Raw genomic sequence first — 21,233 nt, 5'->3', positions numbered from 1 at the left:
AGCCACAAAGTCTCCACTGAACACCACTAAATCTGTCTTTAGCAATTCCAAGGGGCATCACTTCAGAATCTTGTGGGACCTCAGGATTAATTGCCAGCTCATTGAATGTTGTTGTTAACAGAAAGCTGGGGAACCCTGCTAATCCACTTTGTTTCTTTCCTGGGGGTCTAGAAGGCATTGGGAAGTCCTGATACCCTGGAGGGCTTGGAGGCTTGTCTCCCCCTCCGGAGCCTCATTGTCCCCTCTCCCCTCTGGCCTCTCTTGTGGTCTCTGCTGCACTGCAGCTTCATCTACTCTGTCCTGGTGATCGTCTCAGCAGCCCTCTACCTGGCAGGGATTGAGGCCTACCTGGCCGTGATGGTCTTTGCCCTGGTCCTGGGCTGGATGAATGCCCTTTACTTCACCCGTGGGCTGAAGCTGACGGGGACCTATAGCATCATGATCCAGAAGGTACGGGCTGGGAGGGCCCTCTGGACTCGTGTGTTCCTGGAGGGAGCCACACACACCACATGCACACTTATGCACCTGCAGACCTGAGGATGCCGGGTACCGTGAGGGCAGGAGGCATGGTCTGGACACTGGGGTGGGACCAGGGTGGAGATGGAGAAATGGGGAAAGTGAGAAACCACATGTGTCCTGTTTGCCTCCATAATCCCACTGGGGTCTTTAGATCCTCTTCAAGGACCTTTTCCGATTCCTGCTGGTCTACTTGCTCTTCATGATCGGCTACGCTTCAGGTGAGCTCTGGGTGCTCAGGTGGGCCTGGCAGGGGTGGTGCAAGGACGGGAACAGTAGCCATGATATATTGGGGACAATAGCAGCCCTGCTGAGTTCTTTTTTTTTTTTTTTTTTGAGATGGAGTTTTACTCCTGTTGCCCAGGCTGGAGTGCAGTGGTGTAATCTCAGCTCACTGCAACCTCCACCTTCCAGGTTCAAGCAATTCTTCTGCCTCAGCCTCCCATGTAGTTGGGATTACAGGCTCCTGCCACCACGCCCCGCTATTTTTTTTTTTGTATTTGTAGTAGAGACAGGGTTTCACCTTGTTGGCCAGGCTGGTCTTGAACTCCTGACCTCAGGTGATCCACCCATCTCGGCCTCCCAAAATTCTGAGATTACAGGTGTGAGCCAATATGCCCGGCCACTGAGTTCTTATTTGTGTACCAGGCACTAGACTAAGTAACGTTTCCATTCTTGACCCCCAACAAGCCTGTAAGCTAAGTGCCTTTATTATCCCCTCTTATAGAAAAGGAAACTGAGGCTTAGGAGGGTTAAATAACTAGCACAAGTTCAAAAGCCAGTGAATGGTGGCTGGGTGCAGTGGCTCACACCTGTAATCCCAGCACTTCGGGAGGCCAAGGTGGGTGAATCACTTGAGGTCAGGAGTTTGAGACCAGCCTGGCCAACATGGCGAAACCCTGTCTCTACCAAAAAATACAAAAATTAGACAGGCATGGTGGCGCGCAACTATGGACCCAGCTACTCAGAGGGCTGAGGCACAAGAATCGCTTGAACCCAGAAGGTGGAGGTTGCAGCGAGCCAAGATGGCGCCACTGCACTCCAGCCTGGGCAACACAGCGAGACTCTGTCTCAAAAAAAAAAAAAAAAAGAAAAAAAGCTAGTGAATGGTAAAACTAGAGTGTCAGCTATTGTTACAAAGGAAGCCACCTAAAGCTTAGTGGCTTAAAATAGCACCCACTTATTATTATTATTATTATTGTTTGTTTTTTTGTGGCAAGGTCTCTGTAGCTGAGGCTGGAGGGCAGTGGTGCTCTTGGCTCACTGCGACCTCTGCCTCCCAGGTTCAAGCGATTCTCTTGCCTCAGCCTCTCGAATAGCTGGGATTACAGGCGTGTGCCGCCATGCATGGCTAAGTTTTATATTTTTGGTAGAGATGGGGTTTCACCATGTTGGCCAGGTTGGTCTCGACCTCCTGACCCCAAGTGATCTACCCACCTTGGCCTCCCAAAGTGCTGGGATTATAGGTGTAAGCCACTGTACCAGGCCAACTTATTATTGCTTATGAGTCGGTGGGTCAGCTGGGTGGCTGTGCTGCCCTGGGCCAGGTTTGGTTGATCCCTACAGGCTCTTGTGCCTGTGGTCAGCTGGCAGGCTGGCTAGTATGGCCTTGGTTAGAGGGGCTTTGCTATCTATCTTCCACGTGGTCACTCATCTCTGGCCAGCTAGCTTGGGCTTGTCCACATGGTAGCCTTAGGCTTCCAAGAACATGAGCAGAAGTGTTCAAGGACACCTCCTGGCATGGCATCACTGCTGCCTTACTCTGTTGGCCAAAGCAAGTCCCAAGGCCAGCCTCGATTCAACGGATGGGGAAATAGACGTCATTTCTTTTTTTTCTTGTTTTTGGGTGGAGACAGGGTCTCGCTATGTTGCCCAGTCTGGTCTTGAACTCCTGGGCTCAAGCAGTCCTCCCACCTCAGCCTCCCAAAGTGCGGGATTATAGGCACGAGCCACCGTGCCTGGCCTAGACTCCACTTCTTGGTGGGAGAAGCTGTAAAGCCACATTGAAGGGGCATGGATACATGGAAGGATAAAATTTAATAATTAAACTACTAGCCCAGGTATTTTCTTAAAGCCTGACATCAGCTCCCTTTGATACACCTTCTCCCTGATGTCACAATGCCACTCAGAAGCATTCTGGGACCTCAGTGGCATGGGCCATGAGGGAAGGACCAGGGACCAGGGCTGGAGAAACTGACCAAGTCCTTAGGCTGGTCCCTGAGGGGTGGGTGATCTGACATCAATGCCCAGCATCCAAAGGGGAGTGGCCAGCTCAGGTTAGACCCAGACACATTCACATCTGAGCAGGTTCATCTGGGGACGAGCCTGGCACAGGAATCTCATGAGGGTGATACTTTAACCCATGACGGTGGCCAAGGCTCTATGTGGATTATTGGGGGGAAGTGGAATTGTGGTTTTCACTAGGGAGATAGGGACAGGGTACAGCTTTCCCCTTACAGGGATCACACTGGAAAAACTAGACAGTGTCGAGGATTCAGCAGTTTGGGATTCAGGTCAGCGATCTAGCCTTACTGCAGTCCTAGTTATTGAAACCGAGCAGAAACAAGGGTTAGAGTAGCAGCTGAGCAGTCAGCTCAGTCACAGGGCTTCTCCTTATAGGATGCACTAGATCTCGGTTCTGAGGCTGACATGACATAAACAGGACACACACACGCTTCTCTTCCCACACTTTGGTGCCCATAGCAGACATTACTAATGGATCACAGAACAGTTTTTCTGGTGAGTCCAGACAAGGTCTCAGAATCCTTCTCTGTTGAGAAGGTGCTATACAACTGAAGAGCATTAGCATATGAGTTGAAATCTGCATACTCTGATCTCTGGTTGCAGGCAATATGACATTCTATGCCCCACTGACTGATGGGACTGAGCCTTCTTCATGCTCCCCTCCCTGGCTGGTTTAGGGACAGGTTGTTGCTGCCAAACTGTGTTGAGAAGGAATCTGAAGCTTCACCTGGGCTTAGTAGGAAAGGAGAACCATGATGAGTTTGAGATGTCTGGAACAGGAGAGGCCCCTTAGAGAACATGGCTTCGGGGACAGTCAGGACTGGTTCCTGGTTTCAGCCCCCATTTTTCCTCTCTGGGTTGGGGTGCAGTGGGAAGCTGTCAGAGAGAGAGTCTGCCCCTGGGAATAGGGACATTCCAGAGCCCCCAGTACCTCTAAGAATGGTAGGTTGCATTAGGATTTCCCAACACTATTGACATTTGAGACCAGATCATTCTTAGTGGCAGGGACCATCCTCTGCATTGCAGGGTGTTGGGCAGCACCCCTGGCCTCCACCCACCTGATGCCAGTAGCACCCCCACCCCCAGTCGTAACAACCCAGTATGTCTTTAGATATTGTCAAATGTCCCCTGGTGGGGAAAACTGAGACCCTCCCTGGACTAGATCCTGAAAACCTCTTCCCTCCCAGTAGCAGGGAACCACCAGGTTGTGTAAGGAGGGGTGAACTGTCCCAGGTTGGAAACAGAGCAGGTCAAAACTCCCATGCTTTTCAGTAGTGAGATTGCGCCTGTGAGTAGCCACTGCACTCCATCCTGGGCAACATAGCAAGACCCCATCACAGAAAGAGAGAGAGAGAGAGAGAGAGAGAGAGAGAGAAAACCTCTTCCTATCAGCAAGTTTATGGAAAGAGCAAAGGCTTCAAAGGCTTTGGGATCAGGAGGACCTGGGTTTGGTGTGGCTTGGCTGACGTGCAGGGTGACACAGGTCAGCGTGTGGGCCAGGGTGCTCCCCTCATTAGGCCTCAGCTTTCCCCTCCAGCAAATGAAAATGACACCCTCCACCTCTGTGTGCGTGTCCTCACACTCAGCGAGTGCCACCCCCACCCCTCCCACAGCCCTGGTCTCCCTCCTGAACCCGTGTGCCAACTTGAAAGTGTGCAATGAGGACCAGACCAACTGCACAGTGCCCACTTACCCCTCGTGCCGCGACAGCGAGACCTTCAGCACCTTCCTCCTGGACCTGTTTAAGCTGACCATTGGCATGGGCGACCTGGAGATGCTGAGCAGCACCAAGTACCCCGTGGTCTTCATCATCCTGCTGGTGACCTACATCATTCTCACCTTTGTGCTGCTCCTCAACATGCTCATTGCCCTCATGGGCGAGACGGTGGGCCAGGTCTCCAAGGAGAGCAAGCACATCTGGAAGCTGCAGGTGAGGCCCCAGGGCCCCCAGCCCCATCCCACCGGCCACCCTTGTCCTTCTAAGGACACTCACCCGACTGGCTTCCTCGGCCTTCCATTCTGAGCAAGCTGTGTCTTCTCATTCTGCCTCCACTTCCCTGTCTGTAAAATGGGCATCAGAGGCTGCTGCTGACTTCCCGGAGCTGCCTCATGAATTTCGAGGTGGCTTCTTGCCTGGCCACCAGCAGTGGACTCAGATTCTCCTTGTGGTTCAGCTCACAGGACACAGTTGGCTCCACCCAGCATGACTGAGTGACTTCTGCCAGCTCAGAAAGTGCTCAGTGGCCATCAGCGTTTCAGCAGGTGTCCCATGCTGAGCCCAGGGGCAGCTTTTATGCTTCAGCACGCCAGCACAGGGATGTCAGCATTCTCACGGGGGTCTTTTACTAGCAACCGTGAGCATGCTTCCTAGAGGAGAAACCAGTGGGGATAGGGGCTGCCTTGGCCCCGGGGAGCTGCAGCCTTTACTTCCCAAAAGCTTTCTGTACAATCCTGGGAAGCGCAGGCCCTGGGATCACAGCCCTCCCAGGCCAGGTGCAGCCTCCAAACCTGGTGTCCTAATAAACAGTGCTGCCCCATGGCCCAGGAATACAGCACCCATATTTACTTTGTGCATTTCAGGAAAATGGTGCAGTGAAAAAAAAAAGGCCCAAGGTTGTCCTCCCAGGACTGCATCTGAGGGAAACAACTCTGGCCTGCTCTTAACCTTTATCTGTATTGCTTACTTCATTGGGCCTCAGTTTCCCCACTGGGCATTACAGGATGCAAACAGGGCATCCTGTGGGCTGGAGTGCAATGCACGCTCTTGGCTCACTGCAACCTCTGCCTCCCAGGCTCAAGTGATTCTCCGACCTCAGCCTCCCAAGTAGCTGGGACTAAGGTGTGCACCACTGCACCTGGCTAATTTTTGTATTTTTTGTAGAGATGGGGTTTCACCATGTTACCCAGGCTGGTCTTGAACTTCTGAGCTCAAGCGATCTGCGGGCCTTGGCTTCCCAAAGTGCTGAGATTGCAGGTGTGAGCCATTCCACCCAGCCTCAGACCATTATATTAAAAAAAAAACAAAAAAACTGCAAATTTAAAAATTAAGAGTTTCCCTATGAAAATCCAGATTTCCGGCTTTTCTTGGAAAGTTGGAAGCCCCAGGCAGTGCAGGGTCCAAATTCCTGCCTGGGAGCCCTCAGGTGGGGTAAGTGGCAGCTACCCCCTTAAATGGGGGCATTTGCTCCCTGTTCGCCCCAGTCTCCACCCCTCCCTCATGTTCTCAGCACTGAGTGGCGACTGCTGTGTCAGTGTGATGGGGCTTGGACTGCAGCCTTTCTGCACCTGATCCTGTTTCACCCATTTGTTTTCCTGCCTGCCACCTGTGGGTGTTTGAGTTTCTACATCCTGTGTCTAGGGGGCGGTAGGAGTGTAAATGCCTAGTTCTGGGCCCACCCTGGCCGCTTGTCTCATTTCCGCCATCAGAGCGGCAGGCGCGGGCTGTGAGGCTCACTGAGGTCCCTCCTGACCCTCCCTCTCCGCAGTGGGCCACCACCATCCTGGACATTGAGCGCTCCTTCCCCGTGTTCCTGAGGAAGGCCTTCCGCTCCGGGGAGATGGTCACTGTGGGCAAGAGCTCAGACGGCACTCCCGACCGCAGGTGGTGCTTCAGGTGAGGCTGGGGCAGTGGGGCCGGGCAGGCAGGGCGGAACCGTCCCCACTGGCTCGGGGCCCCTGCTGCTCCAGCGTCGTCTACCCATTGCAATTTCTGGAGCCACTGAGGCCCCAAGAGGCCCAAGCAGAGTTTATTTCCACCAGGCGATCTTAGGCAAGTTGGCCCACCTCTCTCAGCCTGTTTCTTCATCTGTGAAATGAGACAATGATCGCATGGGCTCCTAGGCTGGTGGTGCGGATTAGACAGGTCAGCACATGAGAAGTGCTCTGCCAGTGCCCGACGCGCATTGGGACACCACAGGCTCCCCTGTTCCTTGCTCAGCGGGAAGCAGAGACTTGGATGGTGGGTTCATTTCAGAGCATCACCCTCTATCTAGCAAACAGTGGGGTGGGCTCTAGTGCCTTGGGTGAAATGGGAAGCTGAGGAATCTGCAGTTTCCAGGGCTGGAGACCTCACCCAGCCCATCTGCAGAATGACTCTGTGTTCCAGAGGCACAGGGAGTGCCAGCTCTTAGGTGAACCCCTTCATGAATCTTTTCTTTTCAGTTGATTCATTCTTTAAAGTGGTTGTCAGCATAAAGCATAAGCAGAATGTTGTTTGTTTGTTTTGAGACGGCGTCTTGCTCTGTCTCCCAGGCTGTAGTGCAGTGGCACGATCTCGTCTCACTGCAAGCTCTGACTCCTGGGTTCACGCCATTCTCCTGCCTCAGCCTCCCGAGTAGCTGGGACTACAGGCGCTTGCCACCGCGCCCGCCTAATTTTTTGTATTTTTAGTAGAGACGGGGTTTCACTGCTAGCCAGGATGGTCTTGATCTCCTGACCTCGTGATCCACCCGTCTCAGCCTCCCAAAGTGCTGGGATTACAGGCCTGAGCCACTGCACCTGGCTGAGCATAAGCAGAATGTTTGGAGTCAGGCAAAGTCAGTTTCCTCGTCTGTAAAATGGGAACAATAACAGCACCCACCTCCTAGGCCAGCTGATCAGTTCAATTCCATTTTTTATGTTTGTTTTTAGAGGCAGGGTTGCTCAGGCTGGAGTGCAGTGGTGTGATCATAGCTGACTGCAGCCTCCAACTCCTGGGCTCAAGCAATCCTCCCATCTCAGCCTCCTCATGCCACCATGTCCGACCAATTTTTAATTTTTTTGTAGAGATGGGGTTCTTGCTATGTTGCCCAGGCTGGTCTCAAACTCCTGGTCTCAAGCGATCATCCCACCTCAGCTTCCCAAAATGCTGGAATTCCAGGTGTGAGCCACTACCCCCAGCCTCTGTTCAGTTTGAATCCAAAGCTCAAATCCTAGCTGGGTGTGGTGATTCACGCTTGTAATCCCAGCACTTTGGGAGGCCAAGGCAGGAGGATTGCTTGAGGTCAGGAGTTTGAGACACCCTGGGTAACAGGTGAAATCCCATCTCCACTAAGAACACAAAAACTAGCCGGGCATGGTGGCGGGCACCTGTGATCCCAGCTACTCAGGAGGCTGAGGCAGGAGAATTGCTTGAACCTGGTAGGTAGAGGTTGCAGTGAGCCGAGACTGTGCCACTGCACTCCAGCCTGGGGGACAGAGCAAGACTCTGTCTCAAAACAAACAAAAATGAATAGATAGGATAATATGTAAAAAATAAAAAAAGATAATATGTGAAAACAAATGAGTGGATAAACAAAATGTGGGTTATGCGTACAGTGAAATATTATCTGGGCCAGGCGTGGTGACTGTAGTACCAACACTTTGGGAAGCAAGGCAAGAGGATTGCTTGAGCCCAGGAGTTCAAGATTAACACAGTGAAACCCCATCTCTACAAAAAAAATTTAAAAAATTTAGCCAGGTGTGGTGGCATATGCCTGTAATCCCAGCTACTCAGGGGGCTGAAGTGGGAGGATCACTTGAGCCTGGGAGGTCAAGTTTGCAGTGAGCTGTGATAGTGACACTGCACCCTCGCCTGGGCAATGGAGTGAGACCCTGTCTCAAAAGAAGGATAAAAGAAAAAATTTCTGCTTGGGGAAATGGAAGAGTTTTGGAAATAGACAGCAGTGATGGTCACACAATGTGGATGTGCTTAATGCTACTGAATTGTATACTCAAAAATGATTAAGATGGAAATTTTGTGTGTGTGTGTGTACACACACACACACACACAACCAATACACACACACACACACACACACAACCAATACACACACAAATACACACACAACCAATTTTTTTTTTTGAGATGGAGTCTCACGCTCTGTCCCCCAGGTTGGAGTGCAGTGGTGTGATCTTGGCTCACTGCAACCGCCTCCCAGGTTCAAGCGATTCTCCTGCCTCAGCCTCCCGGGTCGGTGGGACTACAGGCCACCATGGGACTACAGGCCACCATGCCCTGCTAATTTTTTTTTTTTTTTTTTGTATTTTTAGTAGAGGCGGGGTTTCACCATGTTGGCCAGGCTGGTCTTGAACTCCTGACCTCAAATGATCCACCCACCTTGGCCTCCCAAAGTGCTGGATTGCAGGCATGAGCCACCACGCCCAGCTTTGTTACGTAAATGTTACCATAACAAAAAAAGGAGGGTGTGCTGGGGATGGTGGCATAGGGAACATCTCTGTGGGGCTCCCCATGACCCTCTGCTTGGGCCCCACCAGGGTGGATGAGGTGAACTGGTCTCACTGGAACCAGAACTTGGGCATCATCAATGAGGACCCGGGCAAGAATGAGACCTACCAGTATTATGGCTTCTCACACACCGTGGGCCGCCTCCGCAGGGGTGAGTGGAAGGGTGGGTGCAGAGGGGAGCCCCAGTCCCTTCTCATCACAAGTTTGCTTTGAGCAGTCCTGCTCCTTTCCGGGACTCGGTGTCCGTGTCTGCAGAATGAGAGAGTGTGCCCCTGAGTTTCCTCTGCTGCCCGTGAGTGCCTGGGGTACCTCACCTACATGGCTTCATCCTGGCCATCCCTACTGTTGACATGAGCTGGCCTGGGGAGGGAGGACGAGCTCCTCAGCCGTGCCCATGTGGAGAAAACCTTCGTGTTTGTCCAGTAAGCTGTTAGCATGCAAGATGAAGCTGGAGAGGACACGGGCACTCAGGGCATTCGGCTCCAAGCTTGAATCCTGGTTCCTCCATTCTCTCCTGGGGAGGCACCTTGACGACCTCTCTTGAGCCCCAGTTTCAACCTCTGTAAAATGAGCATAGTCACACCCCCCCAACCCCTTCAGAGCACTGTGGAGTGCCCAGTACACAGTAGGCACTCAATATATGCACACTGTCTCTCCACCAACCCCCAACCCCTCCCTCTGATGTGCTCGCGGTGCAGATCGCTGGTCCTCGGTGGTACCCCGCGTGGTGGAACTGAACAAGAACTCGAACCCGGACGAGGTGGTGGTGCCTCTGGACAGCATGGGGAACCCCCGCTGCGATGGCCACCAGCAGGGTTACCCCCCCAAGTGGAGGACTGATGACGCCCCGCTCTAGGGACTGCAGCCCAGCCCCAGCCTCTCTGCCCATCCATTTCTAGTCTAGCCGCATTTCAGCAGTGCCTTCTGGGGTGTCCCCCAACACCCTGCTTTGGCTCCAGAGGCGAGGGCCCAGTGGAGGTGCCAGGGAGGCCCCAGGACCCTCTGGTCCCCAGGCCCTGCCTCCCCACCCTGGGGTGGGGGCTCCCGGCCACCTGTCTTGCTCCTATGGAGTCACATAAGCCAACGCCAGAGCCCCTCCACCACAGGATTCAGGCCCCTGCCCCTGCCTCTCCATTATTTATTTGCTCTGCTCTCAGGAAGCGACGTGACCCCCGCCCCAGCTGGAACCTGGCAGAGGCCTCAGGACCCCGTTCCAAGTGCACTGCCCAGCCAAGCCCCAGCCTCAGCCTGTGCCTGAGCTGCATGTGCCACCATTTTTGGCAGCGTGGCAGCTTTGCAAGGGGCTGTGGCCCTCGGCATGGGGCCGTGCCTTCTGTATGTTCTGTAGAGCGTCTGGGATTTGCTGGTGCTCAATAAATATTTTTTCATTGATGGTGGAGATGGCAGGACGATGGCGGGGGTGGGAGGGATGGTAACAGGCATGAGACTACATCGAGGGAGATGGGAGAGCTAGGAAATGCCTGGGGGGAGCCAGGGGCAGGGGTGAGAGTGAGGGCAGAAGTGCTGACCTGGAGGCATTTAGAGTGTTGGTGGTTGGGGGCTGGACTGGGTGGTTGTGATGGTGATGGTGGCCTGAGAGGTGGCTGAGGTGGCTGTAGGGAAGGTGGGGGTGGAGGGAGGGGAGGAGGGTGATGCTGGTGGGGGTAATAATGCTGGTCAGGGAGAGTCAAGTTGGCAGGGCAAGAGTGATGCTGGTGGGGGTGACAGTAGTGCTGGCTGGGGGATAATGATCCCCGTGGAGACAGTACATTTGGGCAGCGGAGAGTAATGCTGGCTGGGGGTTGACGATGCAGGTGCGGGGGCTCTGCTGCTCATCAGGGAACAGTCATGCTGGGAGTGCTGCAGGGAGGGCTGTCCTGCAAGTGGGGAGGCGTAGCAGTGGGCGAGCCTGGAGTGTCAGCAGGGGTACTGGGTGTGCACGCGGGTTGCTGTGGTGAGGACTACGGTAGCAGGGGCACATTGGCAGTGCTTGTGGAGCTGGGGTGGGTGGGGGTCGTGGTGTTGCTGGCTGAGTGGGATGGTGCCTCCTTGAGGACTGCCTGCCTGTGTCTGTCCACGGGGCCGCATGCCACCTGGAGCTCTGAGCCATGAGCCAGAGGTGAGGCTGACCCTCTTCCCTTCTGTATTAGTCTGTTCTCACGCTGCTGATAAAGACATAGTCGAGACTGGGTAATTTATAAAGAAAAAGAGGTTTAATGGATTCATAGTTCCATGTGGCTGGGGAGGCTTCACAGTCATGGCAGAAGGTGAAAGGCACATCTTACATGGCAGCAGGCAAGAGAGAAGAGAGCTTGTGCAGGGAAACACCCCTTCTAAAACCACCAGATCTTGTGACACTATCACCAGAACAGCACATGAAGGACCCGCCCCCATGATTCAATTACTTCCCACCAGGTCACTCCCACGACACGTGGGAATTGTGGGAGCTATAGTTCAAGAGATTTGGGTGGGGACACAGCCAAACCATATCACCTTACCAGGGCAGCCATTAGCCTGGGGTCACACCCAACACCAATCAAGTTCTGAGGCAGCTCCAGACCTCCTGGCATGAGGAGGGACCCCACAAACACCCATCCTGCTGCCCCCACCCCAAAGCCAAGGAAACCACAGCCAGCTAGAGTTTCCCATGGCCTCCCAGCTCCGGGTCCAGCCTGGGGCTGGGATCTCACATCCTTCTGAAGCTTCAGTTGAGAAGAGCTTGGGTCTGGGAGGAGACCAAGGCCAAGGGCAGCTGCAGTGGAAAATAGCACGGGGCTTGGGTTGAGCAGTCCTGGATTTGCATTGGCAATGGGTTATTTGGTTCAGGGAATGTTAGTTGAGTCACTTTACCTCTCTGGGCCTCCACCTCTTCATCTGTCAGAAGGGGAGAGTCAGTGGCAGGAGGGACATGAGTCTACCAAGCTCCATGAGCAGGAGGGAGGACTCAGATTATCATCAAGTCTGACCAGGGGGCTCCAACCCCTGACCTCCTCCTACATTGCTTTCCAGGAGCAGATTGTACCCCTCGTGGTCCAGGGTAGCCCAATTCTTCCCAGGGCTTCATGATTTTTTATCTGTTCCCACACCCAGACGGGTCCTCAGCCAGCGCTCTCAACAGGCATCCCCAAAGCCATTCTGGTTAGATGGGTTGTGTCGAAGGCTGCGCCTGAGCCAGTCCCCATGTCCGGGTGACCGGGTGCTTCCTGGTGAACCTCCCCAGAACCACAGGGAACCCCAGCTAAGAGTGGCAGGTCAGCTGTTCAGAGGCTGCAGACAAACATCTTTCCCTCAGGCCAGGCTCTGGGAAGGAGTAGCCAAGTGACTGAGCCCCTGGGGCTCAACTCTGAGAAAGGCAGTAGGTCTGGGGCAGAGAGAGAAACACTTTTCCTTTTCCTCTACTCTGATTGAAGTGAAAACACTCTTAAGTTGTTGCTGTTGGGCTTTTCCCCTGGGTTGGTCAGAAGACAAAATGGCCACCTGGATCTTCCCTTAAAGCTGGTTGTTTGGGACAAGGAGGGGGCCTATTTTTCCTCGGGTGCAAGCAGGGATAGTGAGGGGGGGATGTTGGCATGTCGGGGAATGTCCTAGAAAGCTCTGGATTTGGGCCAGGTGCAGTGACTCATGCCTGTAATCCCAGCATTTTGGGAGGCTGAGGAGGGCAGATCACCTGAGGTCAGGAGTTTGAGACCAGCCTAGCCAATATGGCAAAACCCCGTATCTACTAAAAATACAAAAATTAGCCAGGTGTGGTGGTTGCCTGCCTGTAATCCCAGTTACTTGGGAGGCTGAGGCAGGAGAATTGCTTGAACCTGGGAGGTGGAGGTTGCATTGAGCCAAGATCTCACCATTGTACCCCAGCCTGGGTGACGAGAGCAAACTCTGTCTCAAAAAAAAAAAAAAAAAAAAAAAAAAAAACTCTGGATTTGGATTCAAGAGAACTGATTTGAGTCTTGCCTCAGGAACTCTTCTGGGTATTTGTGGGTAGATTAGAAATGCTCCCGAGCCTCAGTTCCCTTATCTGGAAAGTGGGCACAGGCTTTGTGATGATTGAGTGATTCCTGGGACCCTTTAAATTCCCCCAGGCAGGCTGGGCATGGTGGCTCACACCTGTAATCCCAGCACTTTGGGAGTCCAAAGTGGGCAGATCACTTGAGGTCAGGAGTTCCAGACCAGCCTGGCCAACGTGGTGAAACCCTGTCTCCACTAAAAATATGAAAATTAGGTGGGTGTGATGGGGCACCCCTGTAATTCCAGCTACTCAGGAGGCTGAGGTGAGAGAATTGCTTGAGCCCTGTTGGGGGTAGTTGGGGGGACGGTGGTGGAGGTTGCAGAGAGCTGAGATTGCACCACTGCACTCCAGCCTGGGCGATAAGTGAGACTCTGTCTCAAAAAAAAAAAAAAATTCCCCCAGGCAGCAGTTGAATCATAGTCAATACCCAAATCAGTGAGGAAGAAGAGAGAATTGTGGTTGTAGTGTTCATATATTTATGTGATTTGGGCAGCAAGTAACAGAAAACTTCCACTGGCAGAAAAAAAAAGGATATTTATTGTGTCAGATAGCAGGATGTCCCAAGTTAGGGAGGATATTAAGGCTGGTTAATTCAGGGTCTCTGTGATTCATTAAGGACCCAGTTCTGTCCCTCATGTAGTCCTTCAGCATTTAAGTATGGATTCCAACCAGGCGTCAGGCTCTGTGCGAGGCAACGCAATGCCTGGTGTGCTGGCTTTTTCGTCACGCCAGCTTTCCTCAAGAACACAAGATGGCGCCCTTGATCCAGACATTACATCCAGATTCAGCCTCATTCAGTAGAAGTGAAGACAGCTCTTCCTTTCTCTTTTTCCCTGAAGTGTCCTAGCTGGCCTCTCCTCTTGTATTATTGACCAGAATTGTGTCATGTGTCCCACGCTTCGGCCAATCAGCAGGCAGGAAACAGCAATTGGCCTAAAGAAGGAGATGGCAATATGGAGGAAAGAAGTGACTCCAGCCGGGTCTGGGTTCTATGAGAAAGAGGATGTGGGAATTGATATTGCCTAGGCAACCAGCAGCATCTACTACAGTCCTTTTTGAAAATGTCCACCCTTCACCCCAACATTGTCACCAAGAATGGCTGTGGCTCATTCTGGGTCTGTGAAGAGGTCACTTCTCTAGGGGCAGATGGGATGGGCCTGCCAACAAAATCAAAACACCCTCCCAACTCAAAGAGACTCAGTAACTTCTAAGGTGAGTGTTTAATTTATTTTCATTATTTTATTTTATGAGACGGGGTCTTAATCTGTCACCCAGACTGGAGTGCAGTGGCACGATCTTGGCTCACTGCAACCTCTACCTCCCAAGCTCAAGCAATTCTCTTGCCTCAGCCTCTTGAGTAGCTGGGATTACAGGCGCGTGCCACTATCTCCCAGCTAATTATTTTTACTTTTTTATAATGAAATAATTTTGGCTATGAATTTTCCTATGAGTACACTTTTAGCCCTATAGTAAGTTTTCCCAACTGTGATTTTTCTAAATATTTGATGATTTGGATATTGGCTATGACTCAATAGCTGTTTGGGGGAACTTAAAAATCTACAAGTCATTGGGATTTTGTTTGTTCCAGTAAAATCTTAAAGATGACCTTTCCCGGTGTTCTCAAAGTGTGGGACATGCACTGGTGGTATGCCAGAATATTCTCAGGTGATACAATGGACATAGGATCACACTTAAAAAACCCATATTCTCTTTTCAGTTCTCTGTATTCCCTGACTGTATCAAGGTCTCAGTATGGTGCTTCTGTATTTAAATGCCTTCCCAACATTCACTAATCTTTGTTTTCAAATAGAGAGAAGCCTTAGGCTCAGAACCTCTGGAAGGACATGGTATCTAGGAAGAACTTAAAAACATTTTTAGTGGCTGGGCATGGTGGCTCATGCCTGTAATCCTAGTGCTTTGGGAGGCCAAGGCAGGTGGATCACCTGAGGTCAGGAGTTCAAGACCATAAGGACTCAGGAACTACAAAAAATAAAATAAAATAAAATTTAAAAATCAGCTGGGTACGATGGTGCGCACCTGTAATCCCAGGTACTCAAGAGGCTGAGGCAGGAGAATCACTTGAACCCAGGAGGTGGAGGCTGCAGTGAGCCGAGATCACGCCACTGCCCTCCAGCCTGGGTGACAGAGTGAGACTCTGTCTCAAAAAAATGATAACATAAAAAACATTTTAACTTCATCTTATTTTTAGAGTAATAAAGCCTTTTCTTTATGGCAAACAATACAGTTTTCTAGATAAAGTAGTGGTCTCAAGTGTAGTTTACAATAAAATCATTTAATAATAAAAATATAGCTTATAAAAAAGAATACTTAGATGATTTAAGGAACTATATTAAATGAATAAATGTTCATGGAGAAAATGATGACTATGTTCTAGAAATGACTGATATTTGGGAATTGTTAATTTATCCCAACCCTATATCCAAGCTTGATCCCTTTTCACTACCAAGCCTACACCTCTCTATTTGCATACTTCCTGTGACAGGAGGTTCATCATCTCTGAAGTCTGTAAAAAAGTAGCATCCTTAGTTTAGTATCTGATGCCCTTCTTCTTTCCCCTGCCTTGTGTGCCCTTCTCCAAGACTGAGCACTTTGGTTCCTTTAGCCACTCTTCAGGTTATCATTGCAGCTACCAGTTGTGGCGTGCCTACTGTGTCTGACACTGGCATTCAGTCTCTCTAAGACTGAGGAGGCGCGGACACTGCAAAAGGTCACACAACTAAGTAGATGAAGTGGGATTTGAACCTGAGGCAGTAGTTCCAAAACCCCAGGCCCTTTGCCCACATGATCTCATTTCATCTTCTGTGTAATCCCGGAAGGTAAAGAATAAGATATTTTTTTCCCTTCTTGAACAAGACACAGAGATGAAGTGACTTGTTCAAGGTCACCCAGCTACCTGATGAGTGTGGATTTGAATCCAGATGTCATCTGACTCCAAAGATGCCAAGCTAACCTTCCTTTGCCATGAACTCTTACCATCTTCCCCACCCCAATTGCTCAGTTCTGCAGAAGGTCTCTTCTGTCTTTTTGAAGGTAAATACTTCCAACAAATGATAAAAATTCACCTGCATTCACTGAACCCTTCGAGTGTCCCAGGCTTGATCTTACTTCTTCTATATATAGCACCTCATTGAAGTCTCACGGGGATTCTATACAGTTGGCACTCTTAATTATCCTTCCCACCTCGGCCCCATATTAGTCATGGTTTGGGGGGCACAGACTTGTGACAGCAAGTCTGAGTACACATTGGCTCATATTACTGAAAAAGACTAGGCATGTTTGGCTTCAGGTATGGCTGGATTCAGGGCCTTGAATGAGGTAATCAGGACTCAGTCTCTCCATTATGTGCCTGTCTCTCAGCTCTGTCTTCCTTTATGACAGCTTTCTTCTTAGGCTGTCCCAAGGTGTTAACCCCTGGAAGCTGCACACTGACATCCTACCAATTTAACAATCTTAGAGAAAAGAGCTTCTTGTTCCAATCATCCCAGCAAAGTCCCAGGTCCCTGACTCTCACTGGACCAACTTGGGTCATGTGTCCACTCCTGAACCAATCACTGTGGCTTGGGAAGCAAAGTGCTCTCTGATTGGTCAGACTTGAGTTCTTTGGCCATCTCCAGAGCTAGGGGTAGTTAGCTTCTCCCAGACCCAGGGGGCTGAAAGTGGGGAACGGCAGTGCCCTGAGCTAAGTTAGAATGTTGAAACCTGTGCTAGATGAAGTCAGCTGCCCCAAATCCCCACTCCTCCCTTTATCTGTGCCCTTTGCAGTCTAACTTTGTGATGTCCTCCCACCGCGGGCAAAGCATAATTTCCCACACCTGGGCTTGACCACGTGACTTGTCTTGACCAATGGGATGTTAGCAGACATGCCAGGGCCAGCCCTCGGGAAGAGGATAAGAGACACCCAGGCAACCTAGCTGAGATCAGAGCAACCCCGCAGCGGCATGAGAAATGAATGTTTTTGGATACCATGGGTTTTTTATTTTGTGTGTGTGTGTTTTAAGTGCAGGCAGCAATAGCTAATGGATACAGACACTAGAAGAGAGAGTAAATAGAACACGGGCAGGCCAAAAAAACTAAATGTCTACTATATTCCGTATTATAGATGAGGAAACAGGTTCAGGGAGGTGAAGCCTCTTGCCCAGGGCACCTGGCTGCTAAGCGGTGGAGTTGGGACCTGAACCCAGGCATTCTGTCCTCAGAACACGTGCTGGAGAGAAAGCACTCTGGTCCCTGGGCAATGAGAGGTAACGAGGCCAGACCACTTCTGCAGTGAAGGCCCTGGCTGTTGCCTGTCACTGTCACGGAGCTCTCAAGCCTGTCAGCATTCACTGAGAGCCTCATACCCCTAACTTGATTCCAGCAAGGACTTCTTATTGTGCACATGTATGTGTATTTAATAATGATAAGGCACTTGTATGTCATATTTGACAGGAGGGCTTTTTTCTTCCCAAGTTTAAAGCACTACTAGGAAAGGATTAGTGCTACTGGAGGCAAAAACAAAGGGACCCCATCAGAAAAGACAGTCTCTGAAACTCTGGGATCTTAATTGAACAATTACCTCTTATGCCTGTGAATGGTTCATTATTACATGCCCTGTTATTATTAGCTGTTATTATTGTTTTAGATGAATGCTGGGAATTTTGTTTTAATCAAAAGCCATATTCAGCCACACTGTTCATCTCCCCACAAAATGCACGCTTCTGACATTTCCGAATGTGATAATGTCGTAGTCGGCAGTCAGTCCCTGCACCTCGCCCAGATAACGGTGTACTTGGATCATTTCAGTTGTCTGGATGGAGCAGTTAAATACTCCAGCCTCTGTTCATGCTGTTATTAATTTTTGGCTCCCTGGTGAAGCATTTATATAATAATCTAGCACCTCCTTTTGTTCTTTAGGAATCCAGTGTCACTGGGGACAATGAAGTGATCTTTGTTCATCCCAAGCTTTTGAGATAGAAAGGGAGGGCACTGATGGGCCAGAGGTCAGGATGGGAGAGGCACTGAGTGGTGGAGACCCAAGCCCCATGATTGAGGGGTGGAAGGCTGGCTCAGGAGAGGCCAGGCTGGGAATCTTGTCTTCTTAGAGGGAATCAGAGAAAGGGGGAAGCAATATGGATAAGGCATCTGCCATGTATTAGATACCATGCTCAGTGTTTGGCATTCATAATCTCAGGAACCGTGTGCGCGAGCTCATTCTAGTGTTTGTACCATCCTAGAAATCATGCCTCCTCGTCCTTACAACGCCTGAGCCAGTCACCATGACTCTCCTTCCCTTGCCAGGTATTGGTATGGGAATAGTCATGTGACCCAGTTTTGCCCCATGAGACAAGTGGGGAGGTCTGCTGGGGGAGGGGGAATTCTGGGAAAAGTTTCTGGGAAAGTAAGAGAAATCTAGGGAAAGAAAGACTAGCCTCTCTGTTGCTGGTCACTATTGCATCCGGATGTGATGCCTGGAACTGCAGCAGCCACTTTGTGCCCCGAGGGGCCTTGACAGAACAGAAAGATGAAAAGGACATTGGCCCCTGATGACGCCATTGAGCTGCTGCATTAACCAACCGTGGGGCCACCCTGCCTTAAGGCTTTTTATGATTATTCCAGATTATAAATGTTCTTTCTCATTGGAACCAGCTGAGTCAGGGGGATTTTCTGTTATTTGGCCCAAATCATGCAGATACAGGTACAAATTTGTATCCCCATTTTACAGATGAAGAAAGTGAGGCCCAGTCAAGTAAACGCCCATGGCTGAGGACACATAGCCTGGATGTGGTGGAGTTCAACCTTTCTAGGGGGTGGCAGGATTTTTTTTAAACTACTTAGTGTTTTTGGCCTTTCCAAAAAGCAGGCACACATTCCATTTCCCCATAGCAGCAGGCTGTAATGGCTTCTAACAGGTAAGGGCAGGAGAGGTTGGGGTTTGGAGCAGGGACTTAAACCCAGGTCCGCAGATCTCAGCTTAGGGTCTTCTTAGCACCTCAAGATTCTTAGTGACATTAGAGAGTCCCCGTTGCTGTTGGCACCCCTTAGTTTTGGGGATACGCTCCCTGGATCCCACAGATCTGCCCTTGGCTAGCACAGGGTGGGGCTGCTGAGGTCCTGGAGATTGGTCACCAGGGGCCGCTGTTGTCACACTCAGGGGCCTCCTCAGAGGGGTTCAGAAGGAAGCTTGGAACCTGGGGATGTGGTCAGGAAGACCACCTGTGAGCGCCCTATTGGGTGTGCCCTGAGGGTTTGAGACAGGAAGTATCCCATCCCCACCCTCGTACCCTCACCCCAAGAAGGAGAGAAGGTGGTCTTGACTGCCTCTGGAGAGTTCAGGACCAAATTGCTGTGTGCCCTCAGGCAAGTTGCCTCCCCTCTCTGAACCTCAGTTTCCTTTCTTGCAAAATAAGAGTACTCATCCCTACTTCTCAAATGTGGCTTCCATCTCTTCCCTGAGGGCCTCACCCGTCTTTTGTGCCTAACTCAATACGATGGACAGGACCAGTTAGGGTGTACTGGAAATGAGACCCAGCGACTCCAGGTCAGGGTTGGGTTCCAGTCCTTGCTCTGCCACATACTCATTATGAGTCCTTGCAGTGTAATTGGGGAAACTGAGGTCCAGAGAGGAGAAAGGACTTACCCATTTTCCCCAACTGCAATAAGAGGCAGGACTCAGTATTTCCTGAAGTCCTGTTTGTTCCATGGGGTACAAATAGATGGAAACAAAAACTTAGGTGGTCAAAAAAGTTAGGGAAATGCCGGGTTAAAGCTAAAAGGGGGCCGGGTGTGGTGGCTCATGCCTGTAATCCCACCACTTTGGGTGGCCAAGGCAGGCAGATCACTTGAGGTCAGGTGTTTGAGACCAAATTGGTCAACATGGCAAAACTCATCTCTACTAAAAATACAAAAATTAGCCAGGCATAGTGGCACATGCCTGTAATCCCAGCTACTCGAGAGGCTGAGGCAGGAGAACTGCTTGAACCTGGCAGGCGGAGGTTACAGTGAGCCGAGATTGTGCCACTGCAAAAAAGTTAAAAGGGAATCTTGCCTGCAGGATTTGTTAGTGTCTTTAATATGTTAATACGATTTGTGTATCTCCAAGAGCCGGGATAGGCATCTGTTTCTCAAACTCTTTTGACTGGAAAACCCACTTTCCAAGGTGACTTGGAAGTCAGCTGCACTAGGCGAGGATGGGAATACTCCATCTAACTTTGTTGTACGTCTTTTACCTAGCAGCTCTGTGCTACCCAGGGGATTTGACCACCCATCTCCTAAATTAAACCTCACATGGTACATACATTAAAATAGTAGCCTCATTTTTTTTAATTTTATAAGACAAGGCCTTGTTCTGTTGCCCAGGCTGTAGTGCAGTGGAGCGATCATGGCTCACTGCAGCCTCGACCTCCTGGGCTCAAGTGATCCTCCCACCTCAGCCTCCTGAGTAGCTGGGACTACAGGCACACACCACTACACCCAGCTAATCTTCAAATTGTTTGTACAGATGGGGTCTCATGATATTGCCCAAGCTGGTCTTGAACTCCTGGGCTCAAGTGATCCTCCAGCCTTTGCTTCCCAAAGTGCTGGGATTACAGACGTGAGCCACAGCTCCCCATCAGAGCCTCAGTTTACAGCTGGGAAATAGGTGAGTCAGGAGTGATCACTTGCCTGAGGCCACACACACCTGCACACAGCCTCAGGATGGAACCAGTTCTGTCTGACCCTCAGACAACTACATCCCACAGCACTCAGAGGGGTCCTCTTACAGGACAAATCTGCCCTATCCTGCTGACCACACATCACCTGGTGCCACCTCACTCCTCCAGGTTTCGCCACTTCCTTCAACAGATCTGGAAATTGAGGCTCAGAGAGGCATACAAGTCACCCAGGGTCACACGTGGAGTCACTGGGATACTAAGTTCAGTTTTCCTGCCTCCTCCCCTTCCCCTGCTACTTGCTGGAGAGCTGGTGATGGTGGCAATTTAAACAGAAAACCTTTAGTCCCTTGCTCTCACCTACTGCACTGGCCGGACCCCACCTTCTCCGGCAACGTTGGGGGCGGGACGGGGTGTGGGCCCTTTAAGAGCACTGGGCAGGCGCAGTGGTGCTGGGCGTACGTGGAGCTGGGCGTGGAGTCCAGGCTGCAGCCGAGGGAGCCGAGTAGGGCAAAGTTAGGAGTCGCTGTTTGGATGGCAAGTTCAGAAGTTGGAACTTGTCTCAGTTTCCCCGCTCCAGAAATGGGGCTGGGATCTAAAGACAGGGGTA

The 21,233-nt window shown here is 51.0% G+C and overlaps 2 protein-coding genes across 3 annotated transcripts in view; both read left to right on the top strand.

Moving 5' to 3' along the window:
• TRPV4 (transient receptor potential cation channel subfamily V member 4) overlaps positions 1-10,362 on the top strand; it is a 52,088-nt gene extending 41,726 nt beyond the window's left edge. For both annotated transcript variants that reach the window (XM_050749674.1, XM_050749673.1), the window contains 6 exons: positions 285-450; positions 671-737; positions 4,374-4,690; positions 6,246-6,373; positions 8,995-9,116; positions 9,664-10,362. In XM_050749674.1, the coding sequence (XP_050605631.1) occupies positions 285-450; positions 671-737; positions 4,374-4,690; positions 6,246-6,373; positions 8,995-9,116; positions 9,664-9,821 (958 nt within the window). In that variant the 3' untranslated portion in view covers positions 9,822-10,362. The remainder of the gene's footprint in view (positions 1-284; positions 451-670; positions 738-4,373; positions 4,691-6,245; positions 6,374-8,994; positions 9,117-9,663) is intronic.
• The window catches only part of MMAB (metabolism of cobalamin associated B), a 282,131-nt gene that overhangs the window by 40,208 nt on the left and 220,690 nt on the right, over positions 1-21,233 (top strand). The window lies entirely within an intron of this gene.

This window comes from Macaca thibetana, chromosome 11, assembly GCF_024542745.1.
Source record: "Macaca thibetana thibetana isolate TM-01 chromosome 11, ASM2454274v1, whole genome shotgun sequence".
In the NCBI taxonomy this organism is placed as follows: domain Eukaryota; kingdom Metazoa; phylum Chordata; class Mammalia; order Primates; family Cercopithecidae; genus Macaca; species Macaca thibetana.
This window is presented reverse-complemented; position numbering and strand designations above follow the sequence as displayed.